The 17,367-nt window shown below is 45.5% G+C and overlaps 1 protein-coding gene across 1 annotated transcript in view; it reads right to left on the bottom strand.

Annotated features, from left to right (window-relative positions):
- LOC146869262 (uncharacterized) overlaps positions 1-17,143 on the bottom strand; it is an 85,147-nt gene extending 68,004 nt beyond the window's left edge. Inside the window, exons 1-2 of the mRNA XM_085632964.1 lie at positions 17,068-17,143; positions 11,323-11,391 (exon numbers count right to left, since the gene is read on the bottom strand). Coding sequence (XP_085489090.1) covers positions 11,323-11,391; positions 17,068-17,076 — 78 coding nt within the window. The 5' untranslated portion in view covers positions 17,077-17,143. The remainder of the gene's footprint in view (positions 1-11,322; positions 11,392-17,067) is intronic.
- Positions 17,144-17,367: the final 224 nt, after the last annotated feature.

The raw sequence follows: 17,367 nt of genomic DNA, 5'->3' as shown, positions 1-17,367 counted from the left end.
TAAAGTACTTTTTCTTCAGAAACATTTTTTTCTTTCTTCCTTATCGTCTCAACACACACCAGAGAGTGTTCTATTCTTTTTGCTATAGCAATAACCTCGTCCAGATCGGGATCATCCTTTTGCCAAAGTTCATCCTTTATTTTTTCGATGTTACAACCGAGCATGAACTGATCACGTATTCGCTCCTCCAGAGAGTCTTCAAACTTGCATGTAGCTCCCAACTTTCGTAAAGCAGTAACATATGTCTCCACAGATTCCTCTTCTTTTTGTATTCGTTTTCCAAAATGATATCGTTCCAAGATCGTACTTATTTTCGGAAGATAGTGTTTGTCAACTTTCTTTAGGTTTATCTCAAATTCATTTAAATTGTTTGATTCTTCCTCATTTAAATCGGGTAAATGCTCAAAAACGTCTTGTCCCTCTGAACCAAGACAATGTTGTAAAAGCGCAGACTTCCTTTCCGCACTACGTGATACACCACACACCCTTGCATAGTTTAAGAAAACTTTTTTCCATTTTGACCAACGGATGGGTGGATCACCAGGGTCGGAGAGAAAGAATGGGGCAGAGGTTACGTTTTGCATTTCTAACTTTTTTTTTTTTAGAAAAAAAAAAAATGACTTATGAATTGAACCTAGAGGAAAAAATAGTTATTTTCAATGCAAACAAAATAATTTCTCAATATTCATATATGTAGTATCATGTATAACAGTAAATAACTTTCCCAACGTTACCAGCAACTCACAACAAAAGTTTACATGCAATCGTCGTTATGAGATAATAATGTGGCACTGCAACAAAAGACAATATTAACCGTGCACAATGTAAATACTGTCATGGGCTTCAGTAAAAGATTGTTGCAACTCAACATCACCCAATAAAGGTTGACATGTCATGAAATGATGTGGCACTATCTCAAGATTAACTGTGCACATCAGTGTGTTATCTCACAAGCTGTGCACTTCAGCGTAGTTGACTAGCAATCTTTGCACGTCAGTGTGTTATCTCCAAAGCTGTGCACTTCAGCGTAGTTGACTAGCAATCTTTGCACGTCAGTGTGTTATCTCCAAAGCTGTGCACATCAGCGTAATTGACTAGCAATTTCCCTCCATTTAAAGAGTGTGCACATTAACGTAAGTTAATAGCATGAGTCAGCAAATAAATCTCCATAGGGAAGTTGTACTTAAAGGCAGGGCCAAAATACAACACTTCAATCGTTACGCTCCAAGTTATTTAAGATAAGACTCAGTACGATCAAGAGTCAAAGCGGGATCACGTTTCACAGCATGCTACGTGCGTTGCTTGAAGACACGCGGCATGAGCTCGTTGTTTGTGTTTGTTCCGAGGCTCACATAACCAAGCGCGAGCGTTGGTAAGAATGCTATGCTGGTCGTCAAGTGATGTGGGCAGGAGCTCACGTCGTCAGCGTAAGCGTTGCCAAGGGTGCTGTGACGATTAACAAGTGACGCACATCGAGCTCACACAACGAAAAAAAAAATGAAGCTCGAGCAGCAAAGCATCAAAAAGTAACATTTGAATTTACACAACCTTTTAAGTTGCTCCCAATCTGTTCTAGCGCTTCCGAGAACACCGAGGCCATACACAGACAAGGATCGCCTTCACTTTAAATAATGAGAGTGGCTCAATGTCGGAAGCTCGCACGAAAACCAATTAATTTCTCGCAGATAAGAGAACCCGGTCTCCTTGAAAGCGCACCGCTTCCCCTGACAAATCTCCAAGTATTCCGGAAATATTTTAGAGCAAGAAAAAAAACAAATACCTTCTTGAGACCAAATAAAGGTGAAAATCGTGTTGAGACCTTGGTATGTTTTCAGTCAGCTGATGTATATCTAGTAGCAAAAATCCCACCCTCGTCGCCAGTGTGAAGAAGTTGAATACACCAATCATCCATATATCTTCTTTATTCAAGACATATATCATCCAAGGTCTCACCCACAGGACATCAGGCATCAACTGCCTTCAAGAGCGACATCAAGTCACCATGTCATCACATTCTGTTCTACCCATAACATTCTATAGCTTTCCAACAATTACTTATTTACTTACTATGCATGCATATACCTATATCAAGAATACCACAGTATGCATTGTAGCCAGATCTCGGAATTTGAAGAAAAAAACCAAAACATTGTTTGGGAGTGCAAAAATGTAAAACCCAGGGCCTCACGTAAAACATTTTGCCACAGTCTGCTGGATGATGATGCACCATGGCTGCCTTAGAAATTCTGGGATGCCTGGTCACCTTGGTGAATCCCCCCTCCCCCCAATTGAAGGCTTGAACTCTAAATCATTTGGACGCTTTGCAGCTTATTTGTTCCTTGTGCGTGCACTGTAGCTTGTAGGATTTTTACTGCTCCAAATGCATGAGAATTCTGGTTCCCAATACGGAGGATAGCTTCATTTTAGAACTGAAAGGGGGCCTCCAATGGCTGGAGACTTCTAGCGTTTTTGAGGCACTGTTGGGACTACACGCCATGAAGGAAACATTATTCCCAGGCCAGATGCCCAAAAATGGGAACAATTTGGTGATTGGAACCCGTCCCTATTTACTATTGTAATGTGGGGACCTTGGTATCTGTTTTTTAAAGATTTTCTCTGGGAGCTACCCTGCCCACATAGTGGCCAGCCAACCCCAGTGGGATCAGCAGCAGAGTGTGGGCTTGGCTCGCGGAGGCGTCGTAGGTAACCTGGCTATTACACACTCCCGTAATATTGCTTACTGATGGCGAACTTTAGTGAGGATGCCTGGTCGACAGACCACATACTGCAGCCCTCAGTCACTCTGAATCCCTGGACACAAGTAAAAGTTTGAAATGTTATAGTCGTCTCATTTGTCCTGCTTTTGATTTGGTACAATTTTTGGGGAAGAGGGGGAGTGGGTGCTAATTATTCTTAATTATGCTGGGGGGGCTTTAACTCAATGCGCTTTTTGGTTTTGTGATTGTGTGAAAGCGCTACCCACACAGACTGTTACCTCTCCCTGCCGGGGTTGTGGCCCCAGACCCTGTTGGTTTGTTTGTCCAACCTCCTAAACCCTGCTGCAGGGGTGCGGCAGATGGCTGACCTCCCTGAGGCTGAGTGTAGGGTGCACTCTGACTCCCCTGTGCTTGGTTTCGTGGATGAGCATTCGCAGAGTTTTGTGGTGACTGGCCCATCGGTCTCTGTTCACGGTATACCTTTAACTGGCATCAGTCTACCAGGTTGCCCAACCTGTGGCAATCGTAGGTCTGGTTAATGCCAACCTCCCTGCCTCCACCACCATAGCAGAGCTGAAACCCTCTGGGGTTTTGCAGCAGAGCTCCGTTTGAGATGGGTGCCATCTGTGCACTCGCGGCCTAAACGGTCTTTTTCTATTTGTTTTGGACCAATTTAGCAGTGTCTCTCTGGGCTTGCTCCAATTTCTGTCCTTTTCTTGCTTCTTTTTATGGTAATGCAATATATAGGGTTGTATCACCCGCCAGAGAGTTTGTTGACACACCCTACCACAGTTTCCAGTCCGCTCTGAATCTCGGTGTAAAATAGTGAGACTTGTGGGCCCATATCAATCCACGGCTGTCCTGTCTCTTGTCCCCATCATTCCCCCAAGCTATTCAAGAAATCGGTTATTCGCTCTCTTGGCTTCATAGTCTCTGCCAGTAGCCCTCCTACATCAGAGGGATCAGGGAACATATCACTCATGGCATTTCATATTCAGTGCCTGTATGAATTAAATGCAGCCCCATCATGCTCAGTGTCTTTTAGCGTCTTTGCTGGGATTCAAGCTTGGGTGAGCACCGTGCTAGTCTGCTGCTCTCCGATTGGCTACGTAGCTGACTTTTAATATCACCTATTGCTAGGTTTACTCCTGCAGTGTTATTTTCGAAGCAGAAAATCCATTTCCCTGCTCATTTCAGCAACAAAGGTAACATTGTCCTTAACCCCTCCATTTATCCATCTGAGCCCATGACACATCTATGATCCCGGCTGTGCCCCTCTGTAGTAGAGGGTACATTCTTATTTCTGGTTTCCCCCCCACCATGGCGTTCCCATCTTTTTAGGCATTGCTGCATCTAGGGAAAGTTCAACTTGGGATCTCCTCCTCCATCTCAGATACAGTATTCCGCTAGAGCAATGTCCTCTGGCTCAAATGATCCTTCCTCCGGACAAGGTCTATCACATTGGTCTCCAAGCCCAGTAGGCCAATAGGTGTCAGAACAGCACATAAAGAGCTCACCTTCCTCTCTTGCTATTATTTCCCTCAGGGATAACTTGTCTTTGTCATGCGCTCAGGTGGAGCAGCGCACCTCCTAGTCAGTGCTCCCCTTGTGTGCACGCAAGGGTGCCATTTTATTCTTCCATGCATCTCGGTTTTGGTTAGTACCAGACTCCCTTAGACTTTTATTTCCTGGTTGCCCCCTTTTCTTTGTCACCAATTGTGGAGGCTCTCATCCCTGCTAAAAACCTAATCTATTTCTGCATCCGATTCTTCCCACAGTGATGCCCTGTTCCTGTCCCTACTTCCCTCCTATGAAGAGCGCGCAACTATGTGTTCTTGCTGCACTTCCTGGGTGTGTGCTCTCTCTCTAATTTTAGCTCACACCGGTCTTCCTTGCCCAGTCTAGTTTGTCTCATTCTCTCTAAGCTATGCGGTGTTCTTTGTGACCGGACTTCACCTTCAAAGTCGCTCTCTGTAGTCTCCTTGGCTACCTGGGGAAATCTTGTAGTCCTCACCCTCATCACCAGTTCCCAGAGGAATGGAATTTCCTTCATTACCAACACTCAATGAATCCCTATCTACAACAGCCACAAACCGCCCAGTCACTCGTGTATGCTCACCTGAACCAGTAGGGGTGCATGAGCAGTTTGAGGCCCTATGTGTTGGGCATGTTAGATGGGGTGGGGGCAGTGGGGGGGGGGGGGGGGGGGGTGCAAGCTATTTGGGACTTTCCCAAGGGGCTTGGGCTGCCTGGAAGTATCTGGGCTCGGTGGCTTTGTTGCAAGGATTCTGCTCAGGAACATAACTATGCTTAGGACCACAGAACATCAGCAGGTAGGGACTGAGTCACCATACCACCTCAATAACAATGAGCCAGAGTCTGACTAACTAACTATAGTGCCTCACTTGCTCCCCAAACCTTACCAGACAAACAAGTGAATTGGTACCTCAGAACACAATACGGTCGACCCGAACAGGGATCGCAGTAACGGGAATCACCCTTTCGCTCTTTCACTCTTCCACAATAAAATAAGCAAAAGACACATAGGAAGTTTAGAATATTTATTCAAACTATCGCGTCCTGAAATGTAGCATTCGTGCCTCAATTAGAAGAAAAATGTAAAAATACTGTTAGCATTGCTATTGAAGCATATACTATAAACAGACCTGTCATGTTATAAGGCAGATTAGCCTAAGCCCCTCCTTTTCTACTGAAGCTAAATAATTATATATAAAAGATCTCCGGCATTAGCGGCAGACACCGTACCTTCGCATATACAGATACATTTTTCTACATTTCAGCTGATGTAGCAAACTCGTCTCAGCATTCTCACTCAGTGTCCTTTCTCCAACTCCTGTGCTCAGTTATATGACAAACTGTGTGTGCTCACAAACAGCAGCTGCGTTCTCGTGTTATATCTAGGAACGATTGTCTAACCAGAGAACAACAAGGAGCATTGAAGTTTGACCTAGTCTAGCATGTTCAGACTAAGTCTCAGGAAAAGAACAGAATGCAAAAACATATGCAGGTTCTTTGTGAAAGTAATATGTGGCACAAAGTAACATGTGCAAAAATGTGGACTATAACATGCACAATTAGGCTACCATAGGGACAACCACAACGGGCAATGCAGGAAACGTGACACCCTCCCTTTGGTCAGGCTAATAGTACTACAATACTAAATATAATAAATGTAATCAGAACACACTCAAAGTATAGTTTAGAATTGAGAGTTACTGAGAATGAATAGAGGACAATGTCAAGTTAGAAAAACAATATATTTATGGTGCCTCGCAGGAATCCATTACATCACTCGCCATTTCAAATGCTAAACACTCGATAAAGGAGTCTGATTCTGCACGATGATTGTTCGACTGCCCAAGTCACAAGCGACAAAGAACAGATATGATCTCCGGTCTCAGCTGATGCAGAGACGGTTATTGAGCCACCTGTATCCGTGTTATCAAAGTCTATATTCAATGATCCATGTGCCGATGCACACGTTTCCTCATAGGGCTAGTGGCTCACACTTTGTAATATGAAGAAGCAGCAAAGTTAAAGAAGAGTTCTGAAAATGAGTCACCAAGGGACTCATCAGCAGTCCAATGTCAAAAGGTAGCGGATGTCCGGGAAGCCAGGCAAATGTCCAGTGTCCATTCAAAGGGGCACCAGATACAGTGGACCATAGGTTGCACACATGTAATCTAGACAGGTTGAAATGTTAGGGACTAATCACGATCCAGTACGACGACGCGACCCGACACCAAAAGACACCTATGCACCCGGCTTCCCTGGGTGAGGTAACAAGAGTACTCTTGTGCTCCCGTGGGTGTTGACCCTAGACACCTCTAAGTCCAAAAGGGTTTGCTTGTAGTCGTCCTCTAAGTGTCCTTAACTTGTAATTTTCCAAAACAATCACTAGGTAAAGAGGGGAGCTTGTCACGGCCACTAGTGAGATTCTACAGAGACTTCTTAATTTAGGATGCGAGTCCGCAACCCACCACCGGGATGGTATGGCTCTGGTATCGAATTCAAAAGGTAAGGAATCAGCAGCTAGAAGTCTAGAAATCAGATTAACAAATCATTTACCTTCAGTATTGCATTATCTGGTAGAAACTCCATCTAGCTGCAGATTCCTTGCAGCCCACACATGCCTCCCCACTTTGCAAGCTGATTTTGTAGGACTAGGGTGGTTTTCCCCCTTCAGGGCCCTAGTTTTGCACACGACTACGTCAGTTACTTCGTGGCTGTACGCTTCTGGGATGGAAAAAAAACACTGACATCTTTGCACCTGGGTGGTACCTATATAGGCACCGTGAAGTCATAACCAACACCAACGACGTCACGCGGAGCTGAATGGAGCCACTGGATGTCGCACACAAGGGGTATTGCTCAGCAAAAGTTTTCGGATCCAGCCTGAAGCCTGAGAATTTCAAAGGTAAGGAATCTCCAGCTAGATAGAGTCTCTACCAGATAACGCATTACCGACGGTAAGTAACTTGTTTGCTTAGAGGAGTTCTGACAACTTTCGCACCCGGTACCACTGTACCCGCAGCACCATTGAAATCATGGCACTAGTGCCTGCTAGATAACTGCACTTGTAACTGCCCGTTTAGTAGTCTAATTTAGCAATATTCTGCTTTTAGTGAGGTCCCTAGAGCTTTTCGCCCCCAAGCCAGTGCACTTGCGGCACCATTCAAATCATGGGTCTGTTGTCTGCAAAACTAAACTGCCTGTTTAGTAGTAAAATATAAATACTAGGCATTTAGTGGGAAGCCTAGAGCTTTTGGTCCTGTTGCTACTGCACCAGCAGTACTATTAAAGTCATGACCCCATTGTCTACTAGATAAATGCACTTGTGACCGTCTTGTTTAGTGGTAAAATTTAGTAATAATCTGGGTTTAGAGGGGTCCCTAGAGCTTTGGCCCCAGTGCCACTGCACCTGCTGCACCATTCAAATCATGACCCAGTTGTCTGCAGGGTACCCACTTGTGGTTGCCTGGTTAGGAATAAAGGATAGCAATAATCAGTGTTTAATGGGGTGCCTAGAGCTTTGGGGCCCGGTGCCATTGCATCTGCTGCACCATTCAAATCAAGTTCCTTTTTAACTGCAATTGTGCCTGCCTGTTTAGCAGTCATATATAGCAATATTGTGCGTTTAAAGGAGTTGTGACAACTTGTGGGCCTGGTGCTACTGCACCTGCTGCAACATTCAAATCATGTCCCTGTTGCCTGCAAGGTAACTACACTTGTGGCTGCCTGTTTAGTAGTAAAATATAGCATAGTTCTTGTATATTAACTTTATTTTTAACTTGCAATATTTACCACAACATTTAGAATTTGATCAGATTGACCGAATAGATTCATTTGAAAAACAAAACAATCTGATAATGCCAACATAGCACAAAGAAAGGTAATGAGGCATGAATAAGAAATACCACAAACGTTCCAAGTCTAAAGCATCGGATTTACATTACTAAGTAATACAAAGCAAGCATTCCAGAATACTGTTAGAAGCGGTCTGCCTTTTCTGTGGGAAGAGATCTTATCTTGACAGTGAGTGGCGCTTAAACAGTGTGAACAGCTTTAGTAGAAGTATCGTAAATGCGTGCAGTCAGGGGAAGTTAACCAAAAAAAATAAGTTCCACACAACGGAGAATTAGCACAGTAATTTGGCTTGGGGAATTGATAAGAGCCCCCTTTTAAGATATATTAAATAGAAGAGATTTCACAAGCATAGCGCAGGCAATGTGCAGGCGAAACCTAAAAAGTGCAATTGTTAAAAACACTATCTGAACGATATTAACCTTTTGTGCCAAATACAATATGCAAGAAATAACAGCCACCTTGTAGGAAGCTGGCTCTCTACATAGTGTACTAAAACAAAGTACACTGTGCAGAGAGTCCAGTGAGTCTCCAATTGATTTACGGAGGCTAAAGTAGATAATACTAACTCTCTTAAGTGTTAGTGCGGGCGAGCAGTTAGGCTTATCAGAGGGTGGTGCTAAGCATTTGTGGTACTCACAGAGGCAATAAATGAGACCCAAACACTCAAAGAATGAATAGAGACCAATTTTGAAAAATAACACTTCTTTTTATATATATTTCAAACTCAAGTACTTAGTTTCAAGGTAAGTATAGTTTTCGATAAAAATATTCACAGGTAAGTGAACGTTTCAAACCTGTGGGCTTTTATGCACAACGTAATCCTATGGGAGGAAAAGTCAAAGATGTGTAAAGGTAGGTACAGTCATTTTCAGGGGTTCACCTTGTGGAATCAGAGTAGAAGTGGGCCAAGTACTACCAGCAGTTCGTCAGGAACCGCCAAGGTTCTACTGGGAGCAAGGTGCTGGTGAGGCTGGTAGCTGGCACGCTATGGAGAAGGGGGGGGGGGCACATGAAAAGAGGCCACACAGGGGAACTTGTGGGCAAGTCTAAGGGATCCAAAATGGGAGCTCAGGTCACAAGGGATCATGGAGAATGGGGACACAGTCGGTTCATCAGGACCCACGTAGGGGTGCTTGAGAGCACAGTGGTTTGGTCGATTGGGCTGAATCCACAAATATGCACCTCACGGTCAAGGACACACAGCTGGTATGGGCAAAATCAAAGCACCTGGGCCACTTTCGATGTGGGTTTCAGTGATGCGGACGTCCCTTGACGGCTGCTTGGTCCTGGTGCAGTGAGGATCCAGACTAGACACTCGCGGTCGGTGTTCGATACCCAGAGGGTTGATACGGCACCGCTCCCGTTGGTCCTGGTGTTTTCACACTTGGTGAGAAACAGGCCCAACCTTCCAGAGCATGAGTACCTTCTCCTGGTTGTCTGTGGTGTTGGTCTGGCCAGAGAGCTCCAAGGCAGTGGACTGGTCTCTGCTTGTCAGTTCCTCCGGAGTGCAGGGGAGTAGCTCCTCTACTCAATGGAGACTTTCGGTGTTTGTTGAAGTGCTGGCAGGCTACCCAAGGTAGTTGTCCAGCTTGCAGGACGAGTCACTCTGTTGTGACTGTCGAGAGATGGCAGAGGACGGCAGGGTTTCGAGCCAAAATTCTGCTCTAGTTCTCACCAGGCAGAGACTTTTCTTTCTGTTGATCTGTCAAAGTGGAGTTCAGGAGTGCCACCTAAATACTAAGTTTGGGAGAAATCTTTTAGTCCGGCAGCGGAATCTGCAGAATTTAGTAATTCAGTGTTACTGTTGTAACGCAGAATTACTAATAAATTCCGCCTCTCCGCTGGCGGAATCAATGAATCAGCACTGGACTTTTCACGAGAGACAGGGCGATCAGGACGTCCGTGCTGAAATCTCGATGTTGCTTCCGCTAATTCTACTCACAACGTTGGCTCCCCTTTAGTTACGCTCACAGGCAGTCCTTTGAACTCCCGGTGCTCTCTTGATCTCGTCTTCCTTGATTTTTTGTCTAATCACATCCAATTGCACACACTCATCTCAAGCCCAATCATAGTTTTGGTTGCTCTGCTGTGTACTTGTAGGTGCCGAGCGGTCGGATCTTGAAATGAATTACAAAACACCATCCCTCTGCTAATGCTGCAACCTTTCCTGTAGGGTAGGGAGGCAGGTAGCTGCTTTTAAGAGGTCTGGGAGCTGGGCATGGTCACCTGGGCTTGCATTCCTCGCCAGGTGCTCCGATGTCAAGAGGTTTGGGGCTTTGAGCGAGAGGCAGCCGCACGAGCACGGGAACTGCAAATAACCCTCCCTCGCAGCATTCCACACTGGTACTTACAGAAGGCAATGGGCATTTCACTGCTGGGATTCCTGCAAGGCTGTGGTCGGAAAGCTAGCAAGGGCTTGGTGAATGCAGCATTTATTTGTTTAAGAAGTACACTGTTATACGTCCTTTTAATTCATTAATAATATTTCAATGGTTTGGTCATGGTTTGAAAGTGACCTGAGACTATCATAGCCTCCCAATTGCTTTGGGTTTAGTAGACCACCACCTGTACCAATAGCAACAATGCCACCAACGCAATAATCAACGTTACCACCTCAAACATCAATGCCATCACCGCCAACATCAACACCATGACCAACACCACCTCGACCAATTCCACTAACACCACCACCAATACCAACCTCAAAGGTCTGGTTCCGACATGCTTTTGCACCGAAACATCACTTTCGTGTTTATAAGCATGGTCACATTAAAGACAGACCTATTGGCTTTGCCACTGATGGTTTATAATTGCAGAGAATGATAGAGCAAATAACCAAGAAGGCAGAGACGCAAAGTCCAAACTTCTGACGCTTTTATCACATTTTTGAATATTTTTTTAAAACATGACAGAAGAGAGAATGTGTTCATTCAGAGAGAAACACTCAAGTCCAAGGGCTGAGCCTCCCAGTTGTGTGATTAGTTCAATTTCTGCTAAATGGAGAAAAGGGGGAAAATACCATTTTGTGTTTCTTGCTGTCATTTAAATACTTAAAGTGTTTCTGTTCTCTGTCCCCTTTAATACTTTTCATATGAATGATCTCAATAGAGTTTTTAATGTGCTTCCCATCGGGAGGTCCCTGGCCAGCCTCGAGTGAAATCAAAGCATCTCTGAATTTCAACCACAACCACTGTCAGTTCTGTATTTGGTCACTTACCCCATTTTCTAAGGGCACAGCTGTCTTACACTTTGAAGATATGCAGCTCTCTGTGTTAATCAGAGGGTCCTGTACAAGGGAGACCAGAGGAAAAAAAAAACATTAGCAAATACAAGAACTTGTTATAGTTTAAACAGATTATATATGTTGCATAAAATAAAGGTCTAACGTTGTGGGAAATCCTGTCTGCCTTAAATTTATCCTCAGTTTTTTTTCTTCACTTCTTTTTCCCCGTAGATTTTTCAAAACGTGCTCTGGTCCGAGACCAGTTGGCCAAAAGTCAGACACTGTGGTCTATGTAAATGGAATTTCCCGTCACTTGCAGTTCGTCCAATTATATTAAAGGCCTGGACTGACATGGAGTCTGGACACCAGGCTGAAGCTCGGAGGGTTTCAAATATTATAACTATCCTAATGTAACAACAACACAGCTACATATTGGACGTTGGATATGAAATATGTCTCAATATACATAAACCAGATACATGCCAGAGTTAGCAGTGCCCTCCCATATGCTAAAAATTAGATTACACCTTTAGAGGGTGGCAGCTATTAAAGAGATGGCTTCAGCATACAGATAGATGTGCCCAGTATACACAAATTCCAAGATTACTTTTGGACATCTATTCTAATTTTTCATATACAAAAATGTAAATATTCAATAAAAAATGAATTAGAGAGACAAATTGCATTTCCTATGCTGAAGGTAACTAGCTGGGTTCTAATAATAGGTCTAGTATACGCCTGGCTCTAGAAAAGGGTTGAAAGGCTAGCCAGGACAAGGAGGAGAGAGAGGGGCTGAAATGTTAGAAAGGAATCGCTTCAGGTGAGGGGGGAGGGGGGTGGGGGACGACGACGACTCCTCAATGGGCCTTGGGGTCTCCATTGTTTAGGAAAGCTCTCCCAGCCTCTCTGCCCCCAGGGGTCTGTCAGAGGCCCACATCTTAGTTTTACAGGAATGGCACAAATGACGTTCTTCACCAAAGGCTGATTCATGCCTATTGATGCAGCCAGGCTTGTAAGATTAGCCTTTCCTAGAAAGGACTCCCTATGCCATTATATTAAAGGCTTGGGCCTGGTCAGTCACAGATCCAGGGGCCAAATGTATGAGCACATTTTCCCATAGACACAGAATGGGTAAAACCCTTTGATACATCTGGCCCCAAGACCCTTCCAATAGGCGTGAAAGAAGCTGTGCAGAGGGTGGACCATGCATTGTAGCAGCTTCCTAGTGCAGGCCGGCCTGCACTCACACGGCTGCTCCTCACCAGGCACCACAGCCAACACAAAGCATCCTGGTGGTGCAGTGCACAGCTGCAGTTCCACGCTACTCACTTTTGCAGTGCCGCATCGCTGCACCACGCTGGCCGGCACCGCATGGGAGTGGACCAGGCAGCGAGCTGGAGCCTGAGCAGTGAGCCAGGCGATATTCTGTTTTTACTCACATGCTCATAGTGATAATAGAACAAAAAGATGGGCCGCGGGTGGTTTGTTTATAAGTGGCTCCTCCCTATTTAGATCTATGGACGAAAGATTCACTAGATCAGGGGTGTGGAATTCCTATAGTCCGACTCCTAGGAAATATTGTTGTGGTCAAGGACAGCAAGTTTCCATGCCTATTTTGTCCAACCCCCTGCAGCACAAACCCTTTGGCTGCCAGTTTGCAGTACCACATTATGGATAAGGGAAGGGCATTGTCTGCAGTTACGGTACTACTTGTGTCCAGGTGTTAATGCGGTTTGAACTTGTATTTATGGCTCATTAATGCAAAGTCTTTATTACTAGGGCAAGCACTCTAAGGAAACGTAAGCTCGGACTGCACTGTGACAGTGGTCCCAGTATAAAAATGCATACACATGTTTACAAAGTTTAGCAATGTGAGGCTACATATAGTATTCCCAGATGTCTCTCTGATTAGATGCAACTATTTGCAGATGCTCGAATGCAAGATTGATGTCTTTGCTTTCAAATTAAATGTTCACCCAAAAAAGGATACTCTGAGGTATGCTAGTATTCCCCAAAAATATTCATAATGGAAAATCAGTGCAACCATTTGGTTTTGTCAATGCTGGTCTTGTTTTGACATGGTATTGTAAAACTTTATTGTTGTTGGAGCTGCCAGGCCCTCACCATTGAAAAAAAACAATAATATGTTTTGGTCGCAAAAAGAACGCATTACCACAATAGTCTCTGTCACTAAAAAAGCTACTTTGTGTACCGATATGCTCCTTCTGGAAGAGCAGAATGCGGTCACTCGCAGTGAGGCCAGGAGAGAGAGTGAGAGTGAGTGACAGAGACACACATATTTGTAATTTTAAAACATGGTCTTGGCAAACTCAAGACCTAATTTGGGGCCAATTTCTTAAATAAAGTCACAAAAGTGCACCCATGGTATATGCTCTTGCACTAGTGCAGATTTACAGCTTGCATGAATTCACAATAATTGACAGAAGTAGGCTAGAAAAATCACATTCCTAAAAAAAACATTTGTGAACTGCATTTTAGCACAAGCAAACACGTATGTGTAGATTTCGCTCATGCGAAAATCTGTTGAGCGTTTACAAGTTCACTTTCCCTCCAACCACTTATTTTCCGTGGAAGATTTCTTTCTACACTTGTCAGGAGTAAATTTCCATCCTCTCTCAGTATGGGAAAATATTAGAGAAGAGCTGGTGAAAACCCCTAAAACTTGCAAGTTAGTAGGTTTGCACAGACTCCAAAGCGCATTCCTACCCTGGTACTATTGCTTACCGCTACCTCTAGCCCCAATATGTAGATCTGTGACAGGTGGTAAAATGCGGGAATTGCTAGAATTCAAACCCTACTATTATATGAGCCCTGGCATAATCAGGAGGCTATAATCAGAGCTCTTTATTAAGAAGATTGCTATGGCTGCACTACGTGGCACCAAAGGGACACGTGGATTTTTTTTACAGGACAAGTAGATTTATGAAGCAACCTGTCCCATAGACAAGTAGATATTATATTAAATTCCACACTCCCGGCCAGATGACACTCACAAGCGAGCTGCAGCTAGTCCGACGCCTTGAAGGAGAGTTAAAAAAACACGGTGCAGAAATCCTCAGTCACCCTGCTTGGGATTTCACCATTTCCAGCAGACTCCCCTGTTTTCTTGTGCAGGCGACTCAGGTCGCAAGTCTCCTTGCAAAATCTCTGGGTTGTTTTAGAATCTTCTGCTCACCAGCATGACACGGGACCACCATCCCAGGTAAGACCATGACACAACTGGCTGGTAGTCGCAGGATGAAAAGCACCCTAAGCTGGGTCCCCGTTGTATCAATGACATGATTGGGATGCCCTAGTAGGAGGATAAGGGTGGCAGAGGGCAAGGATGCCGAGCATGATAGCAATTGGGAAGCCTCACACGGCTAAGTGAAGTGGGGGCCACTCACTTTGGGATGCCTTACGGCTAAGTGAAGTGGTCTAATAAGAGGGGGCAGCAAAACAAAGACGTCACTCGCAGCCCAGCCCCCGCCGGATGGCAGAGCACAAGAGGGTCCTGCAAGGTAGCGAGCTGTGGCCTAACTCCGGGGAAAGATGCTGCCCACACACAAAAGTTAGCGCAGAGGGAGCGCAATTCCAACCAAAAAAGGTGGAAACAAAAAGGTGCATTGGATTAGTAATGGAAATACACAGACAGAGCGGTGTGTAGAAGGAGGGCCACTCACTCTGGGATGCTTTACGGCTGGGTGAGTACGCCTGACAAAAATCGGGGTAGCAAACGGAGACGGCACTCGCAGCCCAGCCCCCGCCGGATGGCAGAGCACAAGAGGGTCCTGCAAGGTAGCCAGCTGTGGCCTAACTCCGGGGAAAGATGCTGCCCACACACAAAGTTAGCGCAGAGGGTGCGCAATTCCAACCAAAAAAGGTGGAAACAAAAAGGTGCATTGGTTTAGTAATGGAAATACACCGACAGGGCGGTGTATAGGAGGGCCACTCACTCTGGGATGCCTTACGGCTGGGTGAGTATACCTGACAAAGAGCGGGGTAGCAAACGGAAACGGCACTCGCAGCCCAGCCCCGGTCAGACGGCAGGGCACAAAAGGAGACTAGCAAGGTAGCGAGTTGGGGCCTAACTCCGGGGAAAGGCTACCCCCCCACATGCAAAGGGGCGTGGAAAACAAAGAACAATCTACGAGCTGTCAGGGTCAGGGTGATTTACGACCCTAGGAGATGCAAATGAGCAAAAGACAAACCAGTGATTTATGGCCAAAAGATGATTTATGATGCCCATGCAGAGTGATTTATAACAACAGAATGATGACAGATTGTGACAGGATGATTTATGACATCCCGATGATTTATGACCGTGATTTATGATGCTCAGGCAGAGTGATTTATGAAAGAGAAATAATGGCCGGTTGCGGCAGAATGATTTATGACACCCGATGATTTATGACCCATGAGTTATGATGTCCAATAACGCCGAGTTTTAACTAATTTGTGATCATGTATGATAATGATTTATGACCCCAGAAGGTGTCCAGGGGAATGTACAAATATGATGTGTGTAATGAGTAATAAAAACTGCGGACAACAACCACCACAAAAAGGCAATGACTATTGGCTATGCCCGTAATGCAGAGGCACAAGTATGGTACGGTTCCCGGAATGGGCGCAGTGCGGGGGTTAGTTCCTGGAGCCCGCTGAGCGGGAAGATATCGCGATACCGCCCAGAGGTGCGACAGAATCGGTCAATGGCGCCGCCTCTCTTCAGCAACGAGGTCTCAAGGTATTCCAAGATTCTTTGTGCTATCAATGGTTTGTTGTTTATCCATAAAATATTCTGCAGTCGGCTGTTCCCGGGTGCTCCAGCAACCTCCTCCTCAAGCAGATTTTTACGGTCCCGAGAAGACTTCAAACAACAGGGTGGACTCCTGCCAGAGCGGTGTGATAGCCCTATGGGGTTTGGTTTCTATCACGATCACACCCGCATTGACTGCAAATACATTTACCAAAGGCATGGACACGAAAATAGATTGTCCCCCTCAGCTCCCCTGAAAAAGTTTCCAAGTCTGGATTACTTTCACACAACCTATAATTACACTGGATGTGATGAAAGGGACTCGCCGGGGACCCCCTCCACTGGGGCGTCTCCTCTTATGTAACTGACATCAGCTCGTCCAGCTGAGCCCCTTAAAAACCCAGAAGCCCCCCATTGCCTGTGGAGGTCTGGGGGGCTCTATCCTCACCCCAGAGAACTCTCAAGTTTCCCAGATCCGTCCGTGAGATGTTTTTTATATGCATTCTAGGACCTGAACTTTTGATTTAGTAATAAACTAAAAAACAGAACTACAAGTCCCAGAATTCAAGACCAAAAACCTGGACTGGACGCTCTAATCACTCATGGGCCTGGATAACGTGAGAGCTCTGCCCCAATTATCTCCGCTCTCTAGATGGCGCCTCGAAGAACATCACCAAGAAAAGGTATCAACGCACTTTTCGACGAGTACCACGAATGAATACAGCAGCCATAAAAACTGCTGCTCCCCCGGCTCTGGAAATGGCCTTGGAAGGCGGCCTTGGCTGGCTGGGCCGTGATACATAAACACTCACTCTATTCCTTCGTCTGCACTGTGCATTACTATGACCTATAAGCCCCGCCCCTTACATACCCACCCAGGCAGACACTCATGCACTGACCCAGTGAGGGAGGACAGAGTTATGACTTAACCTCCCTTTCACTCCGAATGGAATATTCCGAGTTTCCTGTACGGCCCTCACCTGCTCCATGGCGCTGCTGCACCGAGGCCTGTCCTGTCCGCAGAGGGAGCGCCCCGCCCACCAGAGCCAGTTTACTGGGGCAGCTGCTGGAGGGCGAGTAATAACTGAGGGGGCGTGACCAGGCCACCCATCTCCCTCGAGGTGCTGATCAAGCTACAGAGAGCCTTGGGGGCTGCAACAAACACATACACTCAAATACCACAGCTGTGCCCTGCAGTAATCCTTTCTACAAACAAGGAGACCAAGTATTACCTGTGATTCACTCCATCTCTACAGTCCTGGGAAACACTTTAATACCTC

Source organism: Triturus cristatus, chromosome 1_1 (assembly GCF_964204655.1).
Source record: "Triturus cristatus chromosome 1_1, aTriCri1.1, whole genome shotgun sequence".
Taxonomy (NCBI): Eukaryota; Metazoa; Chordata; class Amphibia; order Caudata; family Salamandridae; genus Triturus; species Triturus cristatus.
The sequence above is the reverse complement of the archived record's forward strand: the minus strand, read 5'-3'. Positions and strand labels throughout refer to the sequence as shown.